Source organism: Pipistrellus hanaki, assembly GCF_964339955.1.
Source record: "Pipistrellus hanaki genome assembly, chromosome: 17".
NCBI lineage: Eukaryota > Metazoa > Chordata > Mammalia > Chiroptera > Vespertilionidae > Pipistrellus > Pipistrellus hanaki.
The window spans coordinates 45,546,923-45,572,562 of NC_140519.1; the positions used below are offsets into that span (position 1 = coordinate 45,546,923).

Genomic DNA, 25,640 nt, shown 5'->3' on the forward strand with positions numbered 1-25,640 from the left:
CGATCTACATTTTGGGGAGACAAGAGCCAAGAGCAAGGGGCCCATAGTCACATGTATCTCATTTCCAATACCATCTCTAGGTCTTAGTAGTCCTCGGACCTTGGGGAAGTTGCTTCGGTATCTAAGACAGCTCTCATGTGTTTAATAATCATTGTTTTTAAATCACAGAGAAGGAAAGAGTTGATGAAGTTAAGATTATTGTCAGGATAACTGAGACAATTTGTATAAACCATTGGACATTATGGCCAATGCATATTGAGTACTTACAAATATTCTTTATTACTAACATTACTGTAGACAGGGATGTGTTTAAGCAGAAAGCCCAGGAGCATTTACATCAAGAAAGTCTGAGTCTCAATTCTGATCCTGCCACTTATGAGGCATGCCATCCTGAATATGTCAATATTTCTGAATCAGAAATAATCTAACCTATCTTTCATGGGTTCCTGAAGCTGAAAGCTAATACATGTGGAATGCCTATATGTACTATTTTTTGGCTTCCATAATAAATGATAGCTCTAATTATTAGTGTTATCTGGTGATTAAAAACCTTAGACTGGTGGAATATCAGCCATGCATTTCTGGGGAAGAAGAAGATAGGGCAGAGAAGTCAAAGGATCCTTTTGCTTATGATGCTCTGTTTTCCTTGGCACGGCTTGCGTAGAGGTCACTGGTTGGCATCCTTGCAGCATGCCTGTGGTTCCGCCCACTCGACCCGCCATGCCTTTGGTCCAGTCTCCAGGACCTGCGTTTATGCCTGTCTCTGCGGCTACCTATGACCACAGTTGGATACAGTCCAGCCGGCTTGGGGAGCCGCATGTGTGACTGTGTGTTCCTGGGTGTCTGCCAGTGGATTCGTTTTGCTGGAGGAATTTGTAATATGCACTGAGATTCTGTGGGGCCTCAGAGTGAGAAGACACTCAGGGCCAAGGGGGCCTAGAGCTGGGGGAAGGAGGGTAGGTAGCAGGCTATGCAGCCAGGCCCTTACATGGAGAGAAACACAGACACCAGTCCAACCCAAAAGAATGTTCTCTTTTCTGAGTCAGAGGTACTGACAAGAATCTGTGAATAGAATCAGGGACCAAAGGCAGTTGAAAATAGGAGGAGAAGGAATCTAAGAATGAGATGATCTGAGTTTGAAGGTGGGTGAACTTGTGTGAGAATCTTTACCTCTCCACCTCAGCAAACTGGAAATCACAGAATTGGAAGTATCAGAGACCCATTCTGAAGATCAAATAAAATACTGGTAAGTTTTCTTGATTATGACTCTGACACATGGCAGCAAAATATCACAATCCAGCATCCTGGCTAAATCCCCAGTAGGGGGTGTACAGGAGGCAGCCAATCTATGTTTCTCTCTCATATTGATGTTTCTCTCCCTCTCTCTCTCTCTCTCTCTCTCTCTCTCTCTCTCTCTCATCAGTAAGAGTACATATTTTTTTTAAAAATCACAATCCAGGGATGTGTCTTATTTGCCAGTGTGGATTTCAGAAAAAGATATACTCAAACATTGCTGGTATAAATGTAAGTTAATGTAAATTTCAATGTAAATTACATAAGCATTTTATTAATAAATATGTATTAGTAGGTGGATATGGATTAAATATAAAACATACATGTATATATGAAATTCTATTCAACAATCTCACCCTTGTGAATCTACCCATAGAATAACAAAACACCACTATCTAAAAGTGCATATGTATACATACTGAGATGACTGGAAGATGGTGAAAACAATCTACATTCTATAAGTAGATATGTATTAAGTATCTCAATTACAGCATTGTTGGTAGTGGCAAAACCGTATAAACAAAGCACACTGTCATGAATGGGAATGATCAATACTCTATGGCACAATGATAAGTATATTAATTAACCAGAGAAACTTTCACAGCTCTTTCTTGATGTCATTTCCTTTTTCTGCTACCATCCCATTCCGTGACTTTCTCTTGCAATGGAGCTCCTGAAAAGAGCATTGTCCCTGCTGCCTGACCTCAACTCTGCTCCCCATTCTCCCCTAAGGCCACCACCTTTGTCCCCATCCCTCCATCAAAACTGCTCTTGTAAGGGCCTGAGTGCTGTTCCCAGAAACTAGTTCTGAGAATTCTTCTAGAATCCTCTGCAGCAACAGACTTAGTTGATCCCTTAGTTGAAGCACTTTCTTCACCTGGCTTCTGGTGAAGACTCTTGGTTCTCTTGCTCTATTATGTGTTGCTCTTTCTCAGCCCGTTCTTCTGGTTTTGCTTCTTGGGCTCCACCTTACTGTTGAGTGTCCCAAGGCTCAGGATTTGGCATTTCTTGACTTGCTCTCTTGGAGAATCTCATCTGGATATACAGCTTAAATAACAACTGTGTGCTCACAGCTAATAATTTGTATCTGTTACATAGTAGGGGCTTAAATTTTTATAAAAAGAAACAAAGAAGGAAGGACAGAGGGAGGGATGAATGAGGGAGGAAAAGAGTGAGAAAAGAAATAAGGAAGAAAGGAAAGATTGTTAACCTAAAAAGGTATAATTCACAGAAATAAAATACCTAATTACAAAAGAATGGATTCTGAGGTACAGATAGTATGGGTTCAAACCTAGAATCTTTCACTTCTAGGCTGTATTGTTTAGGGTAAGTTATTTAATTTCTTGGTGCTTCAATTTCCTCCTGTAAAATGGGGATCAAAAAAGTTATCTCATTTTTGGGAGGTTCATCTGAAAATCTAAATATGTGAGGATATGTGAAATAATCTAGAAAATTGTAAACATCTCTAAGTATTGGCTATTGTTGTATAAAGGTAAACCTATATATCTACTGGAAGACCTTTTATAAGGATATACTAATGACTTGAAGGTGGTAAAAATAGAATTAAACAAGACTCCAATACACAAACCATAGACTGGAATGATTACTCACATATCTGGATCCATATTTGGGTAGGATACCTTGGATAATGTTAACAGTAAGTGACATGTTGGGAGAAGATATATTTAATGTTTGCAATTAAGGGACTGATTTCCAAAATATACTTTAACTTCAAATTAACAGGCTAAAGCAGGAAACTAGTAGGAAAATGGGCATTGTGACCAGGTAATTCACAGAAAATGAAGACCAGTGTGTCCATAAAAATGTGTGTGAGCTCATTAGAAACAGCAGGACTGAACACTACAACAATCAGATGCTGCTTTCTGGTCATTAGAATGGCAACAAAACAGGCATGTTGGGACAATCAAGTGCTGTCAAGACTTTGAGAGGGCATGAATTTTTGTCCACAATTGAAGAGAAAACTGAACCATTCTGAAAAGCAATTAGGCAATATTCAACAAAAATTTTATTCTTCCCTATGATCTAGCCAGTCCAATTGAGTGTTGTGTTGTTTGTGTTGTGTGTGTGTGTGTGTGTGTGTGTGTGTGTGTGTGTGTATGTGTGTGTTCATAAGGGACCAGTACAAGGTTGTTTTTCAGAATGTTATTTTTGGTGGCAGAAAACTACTACATGCAATTAAGGTTAACCCCCAAGAAAAGAAATAAGCAAGAAATGCTCACCAAAACACTGAGCATTAGTAAGAAACACAAGTTAGATGTTCACAACCACATCAGTAGATTCCACCCAAAAGAGTGCTGAGTCCCATAAAGAAGATGAGTTCATATTACAATATAATATCATGTAATTAAAACAATACCAGAAATTTTATAAGAACATGCTAATATTTAAGGGCATATATTGGACACCCTGTATTAGGGATCTATACACTAGAGAATGAGACTGAACACCAGAGAATTGGGGAAACAGGTGAATTAAGCTCCACTGCCACCTGCAGGGAGAGATAATATCATTATGCTTGGGCTAATAAGCTCAACTCTCTCCACTTGAAATCTAATTTTAAAATAAACAGCAAAATGATGTAATTTTGCTATGTAAACATATGATGTAAAAAACAAAAACCTTTCAAAATATATATGAAATGATCTTATCCCATACATTACAGCGTGCTGAAACAATTAAAGAAATGAAACATATTGGACATTAAACAAAAACATTACTTGTATTCTTTTTTTTTTTTTAAATACATTAGTATTCTTGCATCATCTTTTCTTGGAGTTATATTTTAAAAAACCCATCAGTGTTCAAAAGGAATTTCATCTTTTTATTGCCCCAGAATTATATGTCCCTTTGTAGTTGCATAGTTTGCAGATGTTTCTGTACATTTGTAAATGGGCCAGAACTGAAAAACCATATAGGAAACTGAAGTCAGCAGACCAAATGCACAGAAGAGGCAGTTGATTGTTTAAATATGCCTATTCAACCACCATAAGAGAGGTTTGGTGACTTATTGCACAACTGTCCCATCATCTGTGACACAGTTATGTCACTCTTTCTAAACACTGTACTCATTAAATTGTTCTTAACTTCATCAGGACACCTCTTCCCAGACTCTTAGATTTATCTCCTCCTGTCTCAGCAACTTTTCTTTGCCTTGGTGCACTGGCCAAGTTCTACCTGCTCTCTCTAAAGTAATTGGCCATAATTCTTTCCAAGGTGTTTCCTTCATTAAAAGTGGTGCATTCAATAATATCTTGGCTTTCTTCTCCTTCTAGAATCATCTGGACACCCAACCCTTTGGCTTAGGGGACAAGAGTTACCGTTACCATATTCAACAGGAGGATATACCGCATCACCTGGAAAATGGAAGAGGTGATTCAAAAACGTTTTATAAGGCTTCTGGGAAAATCATCACACTCAAAGGAGCCTATAAGTGAGAAGCCTGGTGTTTAATCACCTATGCATTCCTTTTGTGGGATTCACTCAAAGAGTATTGGCCTGTAGAGGAGACCAGTAGACTGGCCAATATTCACATTCATTCTCCCCTCTGTTGACAGCCAAATAAATGTTCAGAGTTCTTCCCAACAGAGGATGCACACCTCATACTCACATTGCGGAGAATAATTTTTAGATTTGTGATTTTTTTTCGGTGCCAAGTTTACCATGCCTGTGTGTGTGTGTGTGTGTGTGTGTGTGTGTGTGTGTGTGTGTTGTGTGTATGAAAAAATATCCCATTAGTGACCATGAGATTATTGGAATACAGTGGAACCCATTTGTTAAACAATCCTGTACCATTTGTGGGTTACTTATAATGGACAAGCTTATAGAAAATGCATTGCAGGTAAGGTTTTGGATACCTTTCTAATTATTTACGGTTTTTATAATTTCTTTCAACAATATTTTTGTAGCTTTTAGAGTACAAGGTCTGGACTTATGTTGTTAGATTCAATTCTTTGTATTTGATTATTTTTAATCAATTATTTTTAATAAAAATTAAAAATTAGTTAATTTTTAATTAACTAATTTCAATGGATTTATTTTGCCAATTATATTTTTGGATCATTATTACAAATACAATTGACAGTTGTATGTTGGTCTTATATCTTGAAACCTTACTGAACTCATTTATTAGTTCTAAGCATTTTTAGTAGATTCCTTGGGAGTTTTTATATACAAGATGGTCATCTGCAAATGAGATAATTTTACTTCTTACTTTCTCATCTGGATTCTCTTTATTTCACTGTTTCGTTTGTTGTTTGTTTGTTTTTTGGCCTAACTGCTGTGATGGGAACTGGTAGCACAATGTTCAATAGAAGTGATGGGAGAAGATATCCGTGTCTTCTTTCTGAACTATGGGAATGAATGCATTCTTTCCCCATTGCATCCGTTGTGAGTTGTGAGTTGTTCTCAGTGCTGTTTTTCAGGTTGAGGAAGTAACTTCCATTCCCATTTGTGGGTCCTTCAATCATAAAGGAGTGTTAAATTTTGTCTTCTTATATACTTTAGCAATTATTATATACTAGCATTTGCATATCCTCATCACTCACTAAGTAACAAATGCAAATTATGTATGTATGAAGGAATAAATAAAATCAGAGTTACATGAGGAAGTTATTTCATTAATTGTTGAAGGGTAAAAAAGATAGATGACTTCCTTAAATCTTACTTTACTTATTAACATAGTGCAGAGAAATAGATTAACATGATAAAATTTTGTTTCTTTTAGTTTAAAACAGAACCTGTAGTAAATATTAATAATCAACATTTGAGAAAGGATGCTATCTATTTTTTTAAAAGAAGATTCTTAACCTGAGACCATCATGGAAGCAACACTCTTCATCCAATAAGCCCTCATTCCTATTTATTTGCAACTCAAACTTATTGTCCAAATAGAAAGGCACCTTGCTTCTCTCAAGTAGCTAGTATGAGATGAATCCAATTACAGGTCAGCCTGCTTGGAACTCTTCAGTCTAGACAGGCTTGTTGCTCACAGTAACAGAGACTGGTCAAGGGAAGAATGCATCTGTTTGCATTGAATGAAGACAAGTCATTGTTTTAAGGGACCAGCTGGTTTCCCTTTAGTGTTCTTGGTGTTTTAGGAAATATATATATATGGAATTTGCATTTCCTTCTCATCCCTCCCTTCCCCTTTCTCCTCCTTCCTTTCTTCTTTGTGTCTATATTCCATTCATCTCTCATCTCTCTGCTTCCTGTATTTTGTTTGTTCTATCAATGTTTATCATGTCTCTAGTTTTGTATAGTCTTACATTACACACCATAAGCAATAGAAGGAAGAAAACCCAGCCCTCAATCTTATTTCCTTATATAAATGGAAACAATCAATATATGTATGAATGGGAAATTGAATAAAATAAATGTGTAAAATTGAGTTCACAATATTAACTTCATGGTAAAGGCAAAAACTGATAGAAGTGTTGAGAGTAACTCGTTGTGGCTTGGGAGGATTGTAGAGATTTTAGAGCTGAGAATGTTTCCTAATCATTTAAGGATGGGGCCAACTAGACTTTGAGAACCCTGGATTCAGATGCAAGTAGATATGTATATATATTCTTCTTTTCCCTGCCTGATGTCTAGAAGAAAATAAAACAAAACAAAACTACAACTAAGTGAGACGGCCTACTTGGAAACTGATACTGGGGCAGAAATTCCCCCTATAAATAGGGTGACCATATAACTATTTCCTAAACTGAGACCCATCTGAGAGTCAAAGAGGGTGCTCCTAATGATGATACCAGGGAAATGGGCAAAAATGGAAACAGTCCTGGGCAAACCAGAATGAAAGAATTAACCTGAAGGATGCAGATGGATGAGTTCCATCTTCCTTTGGGAGATGGAGGTGGTGGGGAGAACTGGAAATTCATTCATTTAGAAACAAGCACATTTTATTATTTCCACAAAGATTTTAGGTCTTGTCTTTGTTATATTTTTATAGGTTGGATTCTGTGACAAATGATATCCTGTTGGGAGTCATTGCACCCTCTGAGGGACCCTGGAGCAGAGCATGCAAAGACTCAGGGGTGGGAATAAGCTTGATGTGTCCCAGGAAAGGGTAACAGTTCAACGTGGCCAAAGAGAAATAGAGCCAAGAGGAGAGGGATGGGAAGGAGCAGCTCCTGGAGGTTTGCTTTTCTGCCTCCAGAAAACAATACCTCCGAGCAAAGGGCCACATTTACATCCCTCCTGCTCAGTCCAGAGCCGGACTGGACTTCTTATAGGCTTTGTACTCCAGGGCAAGTTCAACTTCTTTGTACCTCCATCTCTTTAACTTCACCATGTGGACGGAAGCAGAACCTACCCCAATGAATGGTGAGGCTTACACGTAGGTTAGAATGTCAGCAAGGCACAGAGTAAGTGTTCAAAAACCTGAGTGATGAATTCTGTTATTCATCTAAGGAGGGGCTTTATCCAAGAAGAAAACAGGACTGACCCAGGGTTGCTTTTTGAGATCCTAGTACCTCACTCTAAGTGTGTCTCCACTACTGGGTCTTCTTAGTGCAGAGATGATTGATTTTTAAAAGATTCTTAGATTCTTGATGGGTGCTCATAGGTCTAGCAGTCTACTCTACAAACACGCGTCCAGCTTTAGCTTTCAATTGCTGACGTGCCGCTTTAGATGCCTGACCTCTGTAAACCACACGCACAGACCTCAAGTTACCTTGGAAATATCTGGGAACCTTTCCAGGGTTTTGTCCTTCACATGGTAAAACACTCCAGACCTATTCTGAACAGTAATAATGTAACCAACAACAACCGTGATAATAATGACTTGCAGCCAACCTTTATTGATTCTTCCCTCCGTGCCTGCTGACCACCGTGCTGAGTGCTTTCAAGATATCACCTTATTTAATTCTCAAAATAACCACATGACTTTAGAGAGTTTAGGTGGCCCAGCTGGGGCATGGGGGATGGGGACTGGAATCCAAACACACAGCAGCCAGGACGTAGGCCTGTGCTCTGCTGCCTCCCCACGGGCAGACACAGTTCTAGGGCAATGGCAGATATTTTAGGCAGAGTCACTGTAGTCTCCTTTTGCCTTTTCCCGACAAATCCTGCAGGAATCGTCCAGCTGATCTCTCTCATCTGGAAAGATCTCCGTCCTACAGTGACGTGGTTTTTCTGAGTGCTCAAGCCACGCACAGGAGGTCACATGAGACAACCGATGGCAGAGCATCCCCTCATGTCATTGAGCTGGGACCTGGTACTTGCAGCGCCCTGCTGAAGTGATCTGACCTATTTCCAGAGCATGACTTTCCATCCCGAGAATCTGTGCCTCGCTCAGCAGTGGCAGGAACAGTGCCCTTCATTCCGAGGCCAGCCTGAGCTTATGCCTGGTCACGTGGCACTGAGCATTCACCTCATCAGACCTTTGGTGGCTCCAGCAAATTCATGGAAAGCCATCACAGGAAAAGAACGAGCCCTGGGCTTACCGCTGGGTAATTCTACTCTGGCTCCTATTTCAAGGTGACCAGCACATCTTGGTTATCACGTTTCAGAGAGGGAGGGAGTGACATTCAAACCGGGCCAGGGAGGTAGCCCTGCGTAGTAGTGACAAGCACGGAGGCATGTTTCGGAGGTCAACGTAGGTGAATTCACATCTCAGCTTTGGAAAGTAAGAGCTAAATGACTAGTTATTCAAAACTTAGCTCTTCAGTTTCCTTTGGTATCTAGCACAGAGGCTGCAGAAAGGATCGGATGACATGATGGACGCAAAAAGACTTAACCCGGGTGGAAGCACCTGCTCATTATCTGACTCAACCACCATTCATGGTCCCCTTTCCCTTGGCCTCCTTCCAGCTGAGGGTGGCCACATGACACACTTTTGCTCAATGGAATCAAGCAGTCTACTTTTGGATAGGTTTCTGGAAATATTTATACATAATATAAATAATATATATAATATTTATATATAAACATAAATATTATAATATAATGATTAATTTGCATACATAAATATTATATACACACATACACACATATAGATATATATATATCTATATATATAGATATAGATATAGATATAGATATGGATATGAATATGGATATGGATATGGATATGGATATAGATAGAAGAGAGCCTGTCTATTGCCTCTTTAGTATCTCTCCCACTGGCACCCCACTGTTTTGTGGGGAGTTTTGCTGTTTTCAGGATCACGGATGTGAGGTCTGTTCTACTACAACCGTTTTATAGCCATAAATAAATAGGTGAAAGCAATTAGAACAGTTCTTGGCACAAGATTAGTACTACAAAGTGTCAACATCATTATCATCATCATTATTATTATCAATTTTATCTTATTATAAGCATGAGGCTAAGGCCTATTAAATAATGATAGTAGAGTAAAACATGTATAAACTCCTTAAGTTCATGGTCACACTGATGAGGCACTTTTCCCACCTGAACCACTTAAGGCCTCTTAAAATATGAAACAAATAACCCTCTATTTCTCCACGTTCCCATTACTCAGGTACTGTGTGACTTATATCTAAATGCAATCCTAAGGGACACCACACAGCAAGAACTAAGCGTGCCTCTGTGCTTGTCCCTACGATGCAGGGCTAACTCATATAACGGAGCAGCTAACAATGAAACTCAGTGCAATGTCTCCACTAAATGCCATCCAACTTCTGGCTGAGCGCTTCCAGTGACTGGGGACTCGCTACCTCCCACGGCAGGCTATTCTATCCCGGGAAGATGTGATGGCTAGAAAGATCTTCCTTATGTGGAGCTGTATCTGTTTTCCTGGACTGTCTTATCATCTCTGAGAGTCTCACTGAACCTGTGGGTTCTCCTGTCTCTATCAGACTGCTATGGAGAATATTTATTCTCGTTAAACTTATCGTTGGTTTGAAGGTACAACAGCTGGATTCCGGATATGATGTAATATATTGACATTTCTCTTTACTTTTCCTTTTGTGTACCTCACTCAGCATGTTCCCTGAGCTCATGGAGCTTATGGTATGTTGAGGAGAAAGGAAATTACATGGATAACAGCAACACAGAGCTATCAGTTCTCCCAAAGGTAAGCACCGGAACGTCCTAGGATGGGATGAGGGGCACCGACCACTGTCAGTGAAGATGAGAGGTGCAGTGGCTGCACCATGTTGGTGTTTCCCGGAAAGAGAGGAGGGTGAACCTTCCAGAGGCTGCACGGCCTCTCCCTGCAGTGAGAGGAGTTTAGACCAAGTGCAGCAGGACTGTGGTAAGGAACAGAATCGAGTTCCGTGGGATGGGGGTAGGGGTCTACCTCACAAGGGAGGAAAGGCAGAAGGTCACCGGCAGGAATGAGGACAGTATAAGTAAAGTAGGGGAGGCACTGAGGGACCATTTTTATTTTTATTTTTTTAACATATATATTTTTCTTTCAGGAAGGGACAGGGAGAGAGATATAGAAACATCAATGATTGATTGATTATCATTGATTGACTATCTCTTGCACACCTTTTACTGGGAATTGAGCCTATAAGTTGAGCCTGATTTATAAGGAGACACTCAACCACTGAGTGACACCAGCCAGGCAGGACCATTTTTTATAGGGAGTTTGTTATTCAGATTCCCACTTCATAATGGAAGGTGACAGAAAACAAAGGAAGAAACGCCTTCCCCTCTTTGGTTCTCAGTTTCCACCTTCTCTAATCCCTTGGAAACATCTTTCTCTTTGTCATCTCCAGAGGCCCCGGACTCTCAGCCCTGGAGAGATAAAGGAGCCAGATCCACGCAGTGAAGACCGGCGGCCTGGGGAGGATTGTGTTTCTTTCCATCCTCAATACCACAGGGTCAGGTGTTAGAGGGCCAGTGGCTGGTGGTTGTTCTCTGTGCGGGTTGCCTGAGGCTTTCTGTCCAGGCCCAGCCCTCCCCGATGCTGAGGAGGTGGTACCACCCCCATAATAACGTGGCTTTGTGGTACATACCACTTTCATCTGCAGAATTCTGCTTCAAAATTCTGGTCTGTCAAAGCTTTCATGGTGGTAACTTCATTAAATCTATTCTTACATGCATACTGAGGAATTTTCAAAAAGGCTTATTGAATCTGTTTGGTTTCAAGAAAACAGACAAAAGGAATGAATTTATTTTACAACATCGAGGTTTCAGTCCTGTCTCCGCTAACTAGCTAAATGACCTTGTACGGATACGTCACCTTCAGATATCCTGCTTCTTAAGAATCAGGAACCGGATGATGGCTAAGCTGCTTTTTCCCTTTGCATTCCCTGATTCCATCTTGCAGTTTTGGAGATAAGGAAACATAGGTCTGGAGCTATAGAGGGATTTTCACAGGGTCTCCCAGTTAATGAATGGATGGGACCAGGCACACCACACCGAGGCGGAGCGAGTTAGCAAAATCACTTCATCACACCAAACAGTGCTTTACCTCGAATGTTAAAGGAGAAAGCCCAGCACAGGCTGGCTTCATGGGCGTAGTTGGGTTTAAAGTGGAGATTTCAAGCCTTTTCTCAATTCCCTTTTCCCTTTCTGCGCCAGTCAGGGGGATGAAATAGTTTGCTCTAAAATTAGCCAGTATGGTTCTTTCATCTTGGATTCTTTTGAAATGAGACTTTAAACCCAAGCCTCAAGAAACTGAAATCTAGTTTTTTCCTCCACAAACTTCAGGAATGCCTGGACTTCTGCCCTCACCAGACCCACACAGGGTTTCTCAAGCGGGATGCCATTTTTATCTCAAACCAGCTCTTTTCGAGGAGATTACTGAAAAAGCCCTGGCCATGGTTTTCTTCCTTCAAACCATCTCACGTTTCTTTTTGGGGTTTCATGTGTCAAGTCCTCGCAGCCAGGATGTCCACTGAGCCCCCCTCCGCCCTGGCCATGCTTCCATTGATCTGCTGCATGGACGGGAAGTGCAGAGCCAGCCAACAAGAGCTGTGCGATCCTCGGCCAGGGCACGTGGGATGCTAATGTGCACTTTCAATTCTAAATGCTGAGGCAGTCTGTTCCCTGACCACCGCAGAGGAGCTGACAACCATGACAGTGGAGAGGAAGCCAGCTCGTGGGTCTGCTACACATCCACCCAAGGGCTGCGGTTACTTGAACACCATGGAATAAGTAAGGCGCATGGTTAGGGGCCCAGTGGTCCAGTTCAGAGTGCACTACATGGGGATCATCAAGGCAAGTGTAAAATTGCCCCCCCGGGGGGGAGGGGAGGCACTCCCCATTTAGCTCCCCTGTCATAAATGCTGTAGCCTAGCTGTCCGAAGCACTCAGTCCTGGGGAACACTGTGAGCTTGATCATAATCACCCAGAAAGACATGGGTTCAAATATGAAGGAGTGATTTTGGATAAATTATCAAATAACACACATACACATACATTGCACATAATGCAGTATCTGGCATAAAGTGCTCATTAATTCTAAACAATGATGATTACAATCATCACCATAAAGGTATTCTTAGGAAGTATCTATTACCCATGGAAACCACCAGGAGCTTTGACTCAGATAGATGAGGAGTTGAATCCTGTGTCTGCTATTATTCTCCTTGCACCTTCTGAGCACATGTTTTGTTAGTTTGCTTGGTAAAGGAAGAGTCCTCATCTCTACATAGGTTATTTTGAGGATTAGAAATGTTTCATGAAAAGCACTGAGCATGTTGCCTTGTATACAGTAGGCACTTCATGCATGGAATCGCAATTGTGATACCTCAGTTTGTTCTTTGGTTGTACAAGGAAGTCCAAGTTCTAGACTTCCATGAGTCTCCGACACACAATCCATAAGCTGAGAAAGCTCAGAAAAGCACAGCATGTCCTTGGATGCTTGTCATCAGGCCCTCCTGCAGGGGAAGCCCACATGTGTTCCTCTCTTTGCCCCTCTTCCACGAGCACCAACTCTGCAGCTACACCTGACCTCTGCAGGGTGACCTGCAATGGCTTTTACACAAATGCACCGAGGCAACACTTTATGAGTTGACCAGGCAGAACTGTGCAGATTCTGAACGCTGAGTCCACTTCTGCTGCTGTGGAGGGAAGTGTGACCCCTCTTTCCTTGGGTTGAGATGCTGGATGTACAGCACAGGATTCGCTCATTAATATTCACACCTCACCCAAACTTGGCATTCTGTGGGATGTTTCAAATTAGGGGGGGAATTGGGGATCCAGCTAAACACATTTATGTTATGTAACATCCCTCCTCCCCCCAAAGGATTAGCTGTACTAGGGACCCACAGCTGTTCTCTCCACAAGTCCCTTCAGAGCAGGCTGCAGACAATGAGAAGGACAGAAAGCTCAAGACCCAATTCTGCATTCCTCTCTTCCTGGCTGGAAACCGCTTTTCAAATTCCTGCACTGGGCAGGAAATGTGTTCAGCTGGGCAGAGGGGAGCTTTGTCAGGCCTAATTGATGATCTTCCTTCTTCAGGTCTCTAATCAAGTCCTCCTTCCCTGTACCCCTCTGTGGCTTAGTCCACATTTCCTCTTCCCTGTCAGTGCCCTGTGAGGACATCTGCTTTCTTCCTTTGTAACTTTTTCTTTTCAAGACTTGTCATGATACTTGAAAGTTTCAAGGCCTGTCACATGCATGGTGTCCCATAATTAATATTGTAGTTGCAGTTTTATAATCATTTTCTTAATGACGCACCCCCAAAAAGATTGTTCTTGCTAACAGCATCTCAATTTTCTATTGGGGAGACACAGACTCTCATTCTTGACCAACTGAACCCCAGTAATGGAAGCTGAACTGGTCTAGCCAATCAGTTTACTCTATATTTTGACCGCAAAGACTGTTTCAGGAGTAGGCGAATGCCCCAAGTTCCCCAATGGTACTCAAATATCAGACTTAGTAAGTTGGAACAAATGGAATAAGGAAGCATATCAGCATGTAATTACTGTAGACATTCTCATCCTCAGCACCAAGAGAGAATTTTCACGTAAGATGGATGGTAAACAGTCAAGAACTGCATTTTGGTTCTTAGAAGCAGCATTCATTCACCAAATGATTGCTCTCTGCTAATAATTGCCAAGCATGTCCTTGACAATGAAGTTCACCAATGAACACAATAGATAACACCTCTGTCCTCCTAAGCTAATAGTCTAGTTTTAATATATATATACGGAAATATGTCTATGAGGTCATGATGAGTGTTATGAAGAAAAATGAAACAAAATAAGAATGATATGAAGAAGACTCTAATTTTAAAAATGTAGGGGGTGCTCAGACAAGGTCTCTATAATGACATCACAAGTGAATAAGGAAGGAGGGAGGAAGAAAGGGAGGAAGGGAAATCAATTCCTGAAATCAGGGAAGTTTGATATTGGCTTCTACTATTTACAAAATGGCAGAAAAATAATAGCAAGTTAAGATTATAGTTAGCAACTAAATACCACATAAATATCGCACAGTGTATCACTTCTCTTCTATTTGCTGAAGAGATTCCTCCCTCCAACACCCCTTTTTTTTTTGTCAGTGCTAAATTTCTCTTTTTCTAAAAACTAATCTTATTAGGTCAAAATTCTATCCTGTGTTCAAAGGGAAAAGGCCAAGATTCTGTGTGTGCTTATGTCTGTAGGCTAAATATTTGGAAAAGTCTTGCAGATAACTATATGTCTATTTGTTCGTGTGTGTGTGTGTGTGTGTGTGTGTGTGTGTGTGTGTGTTCAGAGGTAATGGGGAAATGGTGCATCATTTATAAGGGATAAAATTATTTGAACTTTAAGTTTTCTGTGATTTTGAAATTTTATTTTCTAATGTACCTGAATTCCCATTTTATCTCCCAACTCAGTCATGACCACCTGGGGACAAATCTATCTTGCAGAACACTGTTTATCTGCAGTGACAGAGGGTCAGGATATGGCATTATTTTAAATGGGTATTAAAAGGATGACCAGCAATGCCAGTAACAGAGAAATTGCAATGGCATTTGCAGATTCCAAATGTCAGTGTTCTCTAGGCCCTGCCTAACATCTATGGGAGAAGGTGAACACGTCATCTGGGGTGTGGAGCCAGATCAAGGCCACTGCTTTGTCTAATGGCATGCCTGATGAATAACCTTGCCTTGAGGTCTCAGGAAGGCAAGATGTCACATATTATGTGACCTTAATGCATGGTGGAAAAAGGACAATACTGGCCAAACCAATGAACTATTCTGATTTTATCATATTCAAAGAAGGTATTCAACAGAGCATGAACTTAGTGCCAGCTTTACTATCAAAAAGCACCATGGCTGGCCAATACTGTGGACTCAGGATATGCCTGTTGAGTGAATATGCTCCAGTCCTCAGCTCTGTTATTCCCCAAACTCCTAACCATGCTGGAGCAGGAGGTTTCTTTCAGGGAAGAGTCCAGGTAACGATCCCGCATAAGCACAGGGGAGTGGGAACAGAGGGATTTTGCATTATGACTTCAGTTACAGAAATTCTTAACACTGTCCTGGCTCCTTTCAAGTCCGAGAGGCCTCATAGATCATAGACCATGAGCAGATATGAGTCCATATCTGGTTAGGAACCTGCCTTCCCAGAAAGCCCAGATCACAAGTCAGGGATGGGGAAGCATGACTTCCACATGCCAGGGTGAAAAGGATTCTTGAAGTTCTAGAATTATTCACGACTCTCCTGTTTCCTCTCCCTGTTATGAAACAGATGGAGAAGGATCAGGGCCCAAACAACTTTGTTTGTTGCCATAAATCACATCAGACACCTGCTATTAGCAATCTCATAGATGAATCGATGCCTTTGCCCGAGTCGGAAGCATCGAAGATCCAAGTTAATCTCTCTCCCTCTTGCTCTCATTTCTAAAGTGTCATAATGTTATCCATAGAATAACTGGGGTTTTAAAGAGATATCCTCACTCTGGTTCCCACCTTTGAAATCATCAGATGTTCTCAGTCCATCCATTTGTCTGAGAGGCCCCTAAATAAAATCAAATGGCAACACCCTGTAAGAATAGTGTGTTTGTTCTCTCTCCCAGGGTCAAGCCCATCTATATCCTTTGCTTTGTGCTTCATGTACATCTTTACAAACTGCTGAAAGCTTAGCTTGGAGCTGTTCCCAGCACATGCTGATATCAATCTACGCATCTGCCGTGTGCTCTCCGTGGGGGCTGCTGGACAGTGATTAACATGAGCAGAGGGTTTGGATGCATGCCTGGGAAGAAGTGAATTTCTCCCTAGATTCACCACATCAGATCTCAATAGAAATCTCCAACTATCTCCCTGTCAGGTAGGATGTGAAATGAGGGAGTCTATTTTGGATGATGATCTTGGTCAAATCCTTTAAGGACCATCCTGGTACATGTCATTATTTAATGTGACATGTACCAGGATGGTCCTTAAATCATTTAAACGATAATGGAGAATCATCTAAGACAATAATTTTCAACCAGAAACATAACAATTCAGACAGAACAGCCTATGGGCTAAGGGGAATGTGCATCTCAGCCCACCTGTAACCCATTAAGGACTGTGCCATTAACACCTTTCCTCTGCCCAGGCTCTCAAATACTGGGGAACACTATGACTAAATAAATACTATGAAAAAAGTATCTATATATGAGGGTAGAATTGTTAAATCAATTTTGCCAGGTTTTCCCTGTTCCCATTCTGTACTTACAGATCATTTGCAGACATTTAGAACAGTGAATGGCTCCCGTTATCACCACGCTGTGATCCACTTTGTCTTTGGAGATTTTGTCAGCAGGGAGAGCTGATCTGTGTCTGGGTTGTATGGGGAGTGAAATGTAGGAACAAATGAAAGGAATTTGGTGATCAATTCGGAGGCTACCGAAGCCATCAACCTGGTTCTCCCAAAGATAAAGATCTCAGGTGTGTGATGTGTCTAGTGGACAAGAGTGTCTGATTAATTGAGCATGTATGTGAAAAAAAGAGGCAGATCCAGGATGATATTTTGATTTTTGGTTTGAAGAACCGACCAAAAGAATGAGAGTGTCCTTCTCTTCTGATACGTGAAGATACGGCACCATGTCATTTCCCAAAAATGGCTGCAACAACATTCCCACGCTTTCCTAGGACCTTCCCATTCCTTCAGGTGGAGCCAGGTCCCTGTGGCTTCCTTGGCTGAGAGGGCATGGGACGACATTGTGGAAATGATACAGTGTCACTCCGGAGGTTAGGTCACAAAGGGTGGTACAGCTTCCACCTGGTTCTCTCTTGGGATGATCCCGCTTGGAACTCGGCCACCATGCACAGCCCACCTGGGCAAACCCACGTGGAGAGAAACCAAGGCTCCTGGCCCTCATCACTCCCCCTTGGAAAGGTACCAAGGTGGACTTAACAGCCAACTTGCCAGCGGTGTGTGAGTGAGTAACCTTGGAAATGGACCATTTGATCTTTATCAGAGCTGCCCACCTGGTGATGGGTAAAGCAGAGATACATCTTTCTTGCCAATCTCCTCCTAAATCACAAATTTGTGAAGGAAAACAAAAGTTATTGTCTTGAGTCATCAACACTTAGAGTTGTTTTTTATGCTTGGGGTTATTTCATACCATATTTATACAGAAAGATCTATATTTTATTTTATGCAGCAATAGACAAGAGGATCAGACACATGAAGACTTACCTGAACACAGGGTGTAGGGTACGGAAAGATAGCTCTCTTTTGGCTGTGGTAACTCTGAGATACATATTAGACATGCCTTTGGAGATGTCAAGTGAACAATTAGACACAAAAGTCTGGAGTTCCACAGAGTGGTCAGAAATACTGATGAAAATTTTGGAATTATTAACATATAAACAATACTTAAGTCAATAGGACCAGATAAGTTTATCGAAATAGAGCATTGATAAGGAATAAAACAATGTCATTGTGGTTGTGAGCTGCCATCCCAAAGGAACTGCCTTGCATACCTTTGGAATGTTAAAACAAGGCAAAATAACCTTTGGGCTGAGCCTACAGCACACTGTATCCCAAACAACTGTTCCAAGCCATAACAAGAAAGCAGACATTATGACTACGGGGCTGAAAATTGAAAGCATTCTTTAGAATTAGCGTCACTATGTTCTGTCATCTGCACCTATAGAAATGCCTTCTGTCTGTTGATACAATGGTTCCCCTTCCCTTGCTCATAAATACCCTTGCCTTTGTCTCCTAAGGAGAACACTATTTAGGACTCTGCCTGAACCAGTGCTTCCTCAGGAGCTAGCTGTTCTTTTGACCTCCAACAGATGCCTAATGCCTCTCACTTTGGCCTTTATTTTAGGGAACACTATTTTATCTTATTTTTAGCATTTTTCATATTATATTGTATAATCCTCTCTTTTGGATTTCTGGGCCCAATTCCAATATGCGCATGTTATGGAGGGTATTTACCACACCAATAGGCAGTTCTTGTAGACCGGCAGGGTGTCTGAGAATTAAACTCAGTTCAACTTAATTCTGACACTATCTATCCAGAGACAGCAGCAGATCCCATAGGAAAGGAAGGGTTTAGTCCCACAAAACAGAACTCCGCTTCAGACACCAATCCCAAGCCCGTGCTTCTGAGGACCTGGCTACAAATTGGAGGTCCCAACAACCACCCTCCAACACAGGACGCCAATCTAAAGGAGTCCAGGTTGTCATCGGTACTTCTGACCAATTGGCTATAAACAAGAGGCTACATGACGACTTTTTTGGGTTTGATTAAGTGGCTAGAGCAGCTCACAAAAAAGAGGAACATTTTGCTTACTAGATCACCAATTAATTATAAAGGAATGTAACTCAGGAGCAGCGAAATGGAACAGGAATAGGGCAAGGTGTGGGAAAGGGCACCGAGCTTCCATGCCCTCTCCAGGCTTGCCACTCGCCCCACATCTCTACCTGTTGAGCAACCTGGAAGGTCTCTAAGCCTCGTCCTTTTAGGTTTTTATGGAGGTTTCATTGCATGGGCTGGTGTGACTGATTAAAGCATTGGCCCCTGAAAATCCTTCAAACCTCCCCACCCCCACCCTTTCAGGAGATCAGGGGGATGGGATTGAAAGTTTCAACCCTCTAATCACAATCCTCTGGTGACTAACCCCTATACTTAGGTGATCTAGAGACATCCCCAAATCACTTCATCAACATGACAAAAGACATGCTCATCCCTTAATGAATTTCAAGGGTTTTAGGAGCTCTGTGCCAGAAATGGGGATGAAGACCACATGTATATTCATCAGTATAAATCACAATATCATACCCTCTGACCTCCAGGATTTGACAGTGATTTAATAAAATTGAACAGCGATTCTTTGGTTTTTTAAAATGGTAATTAATTATTTAGCATTTATGGTGCATTAAATTCTTCATACATACTCTCTCTTTATCCAAAGTAACCCTGCAAGGTAAACAGTATTTACCCTATTTTGCAGATGTAAATTTTGGTGCTCAGAAATCATGAGAGCCAGGATTAAACCAAGGTAGGTCCTTCTGGCTGCAGGGCTCTCAGCCACTCAGCCTCTCCCTCTACTGTCAGAAGGACACCTTGGAGTCTCAGCACCCTCATAGTATGAGAAGGATGCCCCGGGACACAGAGATGAAGAGGCTGCTCCAAATCTACTAAGTTATAGAACTAGGAGTCACGTTTAGTTCCATCTGACTTCGAATCCAGGGCTTTGCCCGCTGTCCCACACCACAACAGTCATTTTGGTTAAGCCTGCTCTGTAATAAGGAGCCATGCTGGTTTTTCTCACCAATACCAGTGGCATATAGAGTAGGAGCTTCTGCCTTCTCCCAAATATTGAGTCAAGAGCTTCTGCTCTACCTCTGATGTGTACCCCTCCATAAGCGGACTGGAGATCCTGAAAAGAGGCGCTTATGACTTCTTTAGGATCTCTGCTATGGGGCCTGCCTTCCTGCAGGTCAGAGAGTCTCCACGCTGAGGGAAGATGACCAATCGAGACTGCAGTCCTGATGAAAGCCCTTCATATCCCACTACAGTGTCCTTGACTGGGCTGGTGAGCAGGCAGGAAAGAAGAGAGATTTGTTCTACCCACGTTCCCAAGCTATACTGCATGCTCTAGCCTTGCTTTGTCAGTAACAGACTAGTTTTTTCTTCAATTCCTGTTTTATTTCTATTTCTGTGTTTCAGTAAATTCAACACCCACGTCCTTTGATTCTCTCAGCCTTGAATTTCTAATTCTCTACACTTCTGAAACATGCATAGCTTACTTTACTGTAGTAAAGTAAGGACCCTGTTGGTCATCAGCTATTTTCCATTCTTAGAAAGGCATCTCCCTCAACATTATGCAAAACCATTAGGAAACTAATCTCCAAGACTACCACTCTCCTCTCCCAGGTATGTTATAGCTTCTAACCTCCTTCTAAACAGAAGTTCTGGAGATGCAACTGAAAAAAGGGGTTAACTACTTAGATTGCCCTAGAAACTCCAATACTGATGACCAATCAATTCCCATAAAAATTCCAATACCTCTGGATTAGTCAAACAGATATACAAGTGCCAGCTAAGATCAAGAGTGTATTGACTAATAAGCCAATTTTTATCTACAAAGCCTGCTGGTTCTGGAATTGACACAATGGCCAAGACTTTAAGTAAGTAGCTGTGCTAGCAAAGCTGGGTATGAGGGAAGGAAGTGTCAGGGGTCCCAGGAGACATTGTACCAAGGCCACCACCACTCATTTTAAGTTCCATGAAACAGTTGATTTCCTCTGAGCCCCACAAAATTCCTTGTAAGGCTCCTGAGCCTGAACGAATGTGCATGACCATCCCACTGCGAACATCCGTCTGTCAAAAGAGAAGCTGAGGAGCAAGTGAAATTAGACCACGGCTCTCTGGTTTCCCTTATAAGCTGCCAATGAATGAGAGCATCAGCTGCACCAATTGGGCCAGCCGGGGCTCTCATCCTCCACCGAACACTACCCCAGGCAGTGAGGCACATCCTGTGAATAGGGATGACTCAGCCTCAACAGGTGTCTGATGGCTCTGCCAACCAACCGCCTGTTGCAGTGGACAGGAGCAGTAGCACATTCTTGATGGCAGGCGAAGACTGTGATGAATAGCAGGCTTGTGTCTCCTCACAGAGGGCAGGGATTGGGTTGGGGCAGGTGTGAAGGGCAGACCCAACTGCATAAATGTGCATTCTCAGCCGCAGGAGTACCTATTGCCAACTGGCCCATCCAGACCTCAAGTTTTCAAAACACCCCTTTTATGATTCTCTTCCATGGAACCTGTGCGTGAACATCCACCATCAGTGGAACAACAGTAATATTGTTACAGTAATATCTAACAAAGGTTCCAGGTTTTAAATTTTCAAGATACTTCTCCAGGCTACATAAGCATCGATGTTATGATGTGCATAATTCAGAAAAATAAGCAAAAGCTTAAAAAAAGGGAACTCTCGAAGTCACAAAGTTCCTTGTCAAGAAAAAAACAGGACAGAATCCAGGTCCTTTGAGTCTCAGCCCTGTGACTCCAACCCTCTACATTTCTGAAACATACATGGCTTACATTTAATGCCAAGATCCTCTTGGGAGAAGAGTTAAATTCTATTGTTCAGAAATAGACTGAGCTGGAGTACAGTATATTCATTCACATCTTTTCCTAACCAGTTTTAAAAAATATGTTTTTATTTATTTCAGAGAGAGGAAGGAAGAGGAAGAGAGAGAGATAAACATAGAAATATCAATAGGCTACGTTCTGAACACCCCCTACTGGCGACTGAGCCCAAAACCCTAGGCATGTGCCCTGTCCAGGAATCAAAGCAGGGATCTTGTGGTGCATGGGTCGATGTCCAGTCACTGAGCCACACCAGCCACACCAGCTGGGCTCTAATCTTTATTCACTCATTCATTCATTCATTCATTCATTCATCCCACTTAAAGAAAGGGATCAAGATAGTCTCATACTCATGCAAACAGATTATTATCCTGGATACTTTATTTTTTAAATATATTTTATTGATTTTTTACAGAAAGGAAGGGAGAGGAGAGAGAGAGAGAAAGCTAGAAACATTGATGAGAGAGAAACATCAACCAGCTGCCTCCTGCACACCCCACACAAGGGATGTGCAGCAACCAATGTACATGCTCTTGACCAGAATTGAACCTGGGACCTTTCAGTCCACAGACCGACGGTCTATCCACTGAGCCAAACCGGTTTTGGCTATCCTGGATACTTTTATCCACAGGCATTTTCTCAGCCAGCACTATGGAAATCATTTGATTCCATGCTGCCAAGGTGATACCTATGATCATGTAACTTTTTCTTAACCCCAATTTTCAGTGACTTCAATAAAATATGACTATGTTTCTCATTCTCAGCTACAAGTCCTGGTAGAAAGTCCAGGACTGCATAATCATTAGTCCCAGATTCCTTCTATCTTTCTGCTCTGCTATCTTCCAACTTACAGATCAAGCTTTTCATCTTCAAGTTCATGGTTTAGTTTCAGCCAAAATATTTACATGAATATTCACAAAATATTATGAAGGAGAAAAGGAAGAGAAAATAACACAAGCTCTTTCTCTTACAAATACTTCTTGGGAGTTATCCATACCACTTCTCATATCCAATTACATCATCACATACATCTATAGGGGAGACTTAGAACTTCAGTCTATAATTTAGAAACCATGTGCCCAGCCAATATTGGGAAGCTTTATAACTAAGAGGGTCTTGGGGTTTGGATTTTGGTGGACAACCAGCAGTGGCTGTTTCAGCCAGTGTAGCTGCTCAGCACATGAGAAATAAAAGGATTGGAAAACACAGGAAAGAAAGAGATAAGGAAAGGCATTTCAAAATACAGACATAAAAAAGCTAATTTTTACTGACTAATTTCCAGTTCTGATGCTCTAAAAAAAGTGTTTTATGGGTTATTAGACTATCACTTCCCAAGGTCTTATGAAACAGTTATTATTTTCATAAAAATTTTACAGGTAAGGAATCTAAGACATAAGAAAAATAAGTCAATTGCCCAAATTGTCACAGCAATGACACTACAAGGCTGGGATACATATCATTGTCCTCAGACTCCAAAGCCTTTACTATTAACCCACCTAATGACTTCTTTGTTTTGTTTTGTTAGAATTTTTGAGTCCATTTGAGCCAAACTGACACATATGCTGAGTAGTAAGACTCTAATGCTCTCTCCTTCATGATCACATTGGAGGCTCTCTTTGGAGAGAAGAGGTATGTTTACGCTCATGCAGACAACTAGTGGCCAGAAGGAAATATTGACCTAACTATTTCCATTAGGCCCTGGTGCATACAGATTCATATGTTAACAGCCTTGCAATCAATTTATAAAAACAACCACTATAATTAAGGAAGAGAGAGGGAAGAGGTCTGCAGAGGGTCCTTCATTTGCTCATTTCTCAATGCTTTCATCACTCTCATTGCACTTGAGCAGAGTTCAATGGGTGGGTCAATATGCTGCTGACATGCTTGAAGCAGATCAATTGTTTTTTACTTGATTGATTATTCAGTGATGGAAACATGAAGGGTCTGCTTGATTGACCTTGTGAAAACCAGGCAAAAAAGATTCATTGGAACCACCTATGTATTCTCCATTATTCAAAGTATGATTCTCAATGATGCAGAAAGAGAAACACATAAAGAACAATCTCTGGAGTAAGAGTGGAGGAGAGGAGTTTGAAAAGATAATGTCTTAAAGGAGCTTCACTTCAACACCAACTTAGCTGTTACATTTAATTTTTTTGCATATTTCAGCTGACATTAAATGTGGCTTTGATAGTATTTTCTGATTTTCAAAGGAATAGTGGATATTTTAAAAATATAAGAGACAATGATGGATAACAATAAAATCTGGCTTTTGCTAACTGGTCACTGTAGACCCATGATACCACAGTATCCTCCAGTGAATCATGATCACAGTTCCTTCCCAGCACATGCTCAAAAGAGCACTTGATTCTCAAGGAAACAGCAGCATTTTGCCAAATGACCATCGTTTTGGAAAGGGCACCCCACTACTGCAAGTCATTGAGCACCAACAATGAATATATTGCACGTTAGGGAACATTCATGTAAACAGTTCATTTGATTATCAAAGCAGTCCTATGGCATAAATTCCATTTACAGATAAGGGTGTAGGTCTTCAGAGGTGCTGTTCAATGTCACATAGGTTTTTCACACTTGAACACTGTTTCTCAAGAATTCTCTAGGATAAGAGCAAATATTCTCTTATCCTGGAGAATTCTGGAGAGACAGATAATTCAGCAGGAAAATGTGACAATATTATTGAACCAGAGAGAGTAATAAAAATTGTAGAATAAGGGAATATAAATACAAAGGAAATGCTCTCTACCTTCAAGATATTTATTCTAGAAAGACATTTTAATTTTTTACAGGCACACTTCAAAGACATCGCGTGTTCGGTTCCAGACCAGCACAATAAAGCAAGTACTTCATTAAAGCAAGGCACATGAATATTTTGGTATCCCCACTGCATATAAAATGTATGTCTACACTATTCTATACTCTATTAAGTGTGTAATAACATTATGTCTAAAACATGTATATACCTTAATTAAGAAACACTTCATTGCTAAAAATGCTAATTATTATCTAAGCCTTCAATGAGTTATAATCTCTTGGCTGGTGGAGGGTCTCACCTTTAATTTTATGAAGTGCAGTATCTTCGAAGCACACTGAAATGAGGCAGCCTTTAAAGATCACATGCATGATTGCATTGTAGGTACCTGGGAGTGACCACTGGTGAAAGCATGACATAGAAGACAAATGTTTAGCTGACAAACTATTTCCAGACAGGATGTTTACAGTATAATTTACATGTTTGTAAGGTGCTGATTACTAATTAGACTCACCACTTTGTTCGATGCTAGCAAAAGTGTGCATTGTCATACAAGCAAAATTCCTCTCCATTCTTAGCACTATTGCTTGGTGTATTTTAATTCAATTCAGCAGGAACTGTCAAAACCCCTTATATATGCAAGGCCCTGCTCTATGTAGATGAGAGTTGATCTCTGCCATGAGAAGCTTCCAGTAATATTATCCATGGTTATTTCCATTTTAAATATTGATATTGAAAATTATTTTGAAATGTTGCCTTTATTTATTTATTTTTAAAATATGTTGTTGCTGTTGTCTTATTTCAGAGAAAAAGAGAGAGGGAGAGAAAGACAGAAATATCAATGATGAGAGACAATCACTGATTGGCTGCCTGCTGCACACCCCAGATTGGGGATCAAACCTGTCCTGACCAGGAATCAAACCGTGACCTCTTGGTTCAGAGGTTGATGCTCAACCATTGAGCCATGCTGGCTGGGCATATTTTTTATTACTCAAGCAGTCATCATTTAATACAGAGAATAATACAAAATAAAGATAAGAAAAATGAAAACACACACACTCGGGCACACACAAACACAATAAATTCCACCACAGAAATATCATCATAATAAGC

General features: G+C 41.1%; 1 protein-coding gene across 2 annotated transcripts; it reads left to right on the top strand.

Moving 5' to 3' along the window:
* The first annotated feature begins 1,005 nt into the window (after nucleotides 1-1,005).
* LOC311611894 (uncharacterized protein) lies at nucleotides 1,006-14,962 on the top strand. 2 transcript variants are annotated; one of them, XM_084864428.1, is made up of 5 exons: nucleotides 1,006-1,246; nucleotides 1,424-1,524; nucleotides 4,587-4,744; nucleotides 7,265-7,381; nucleotides 8,388-9,188. In XM_084864428.1, exons 2-5 carry the CDS (start codon nucleotides 1,462-1,464, stop codon nucleotides 8,554-8,556), a joined length of 507 nt encoding a protein of 168 aa, XP_084720554.1. In that variant the 5' UTR covers nucleotides 1,006-1,246; nucleotides 1,424-1,461; the 3' UTR covers nucleotides 8,557-9,188. The 2 variants fall into 2 exon arrangements, 1 of the variants encoding a protein (XP_084720554.1); XR_014793175.1 differs by lacking the exons at nucleotides 1,424-1,524; nucleotides 4,587-4,744; nucleotides 8,388-9,188 and adding exons at nucleotides 9,887-10,352; nucleotides 11,002-14,962.
* The last annotated feature ends 10,678 nt before the right edge of the window (nucleotides 14,963-25,640 follow it).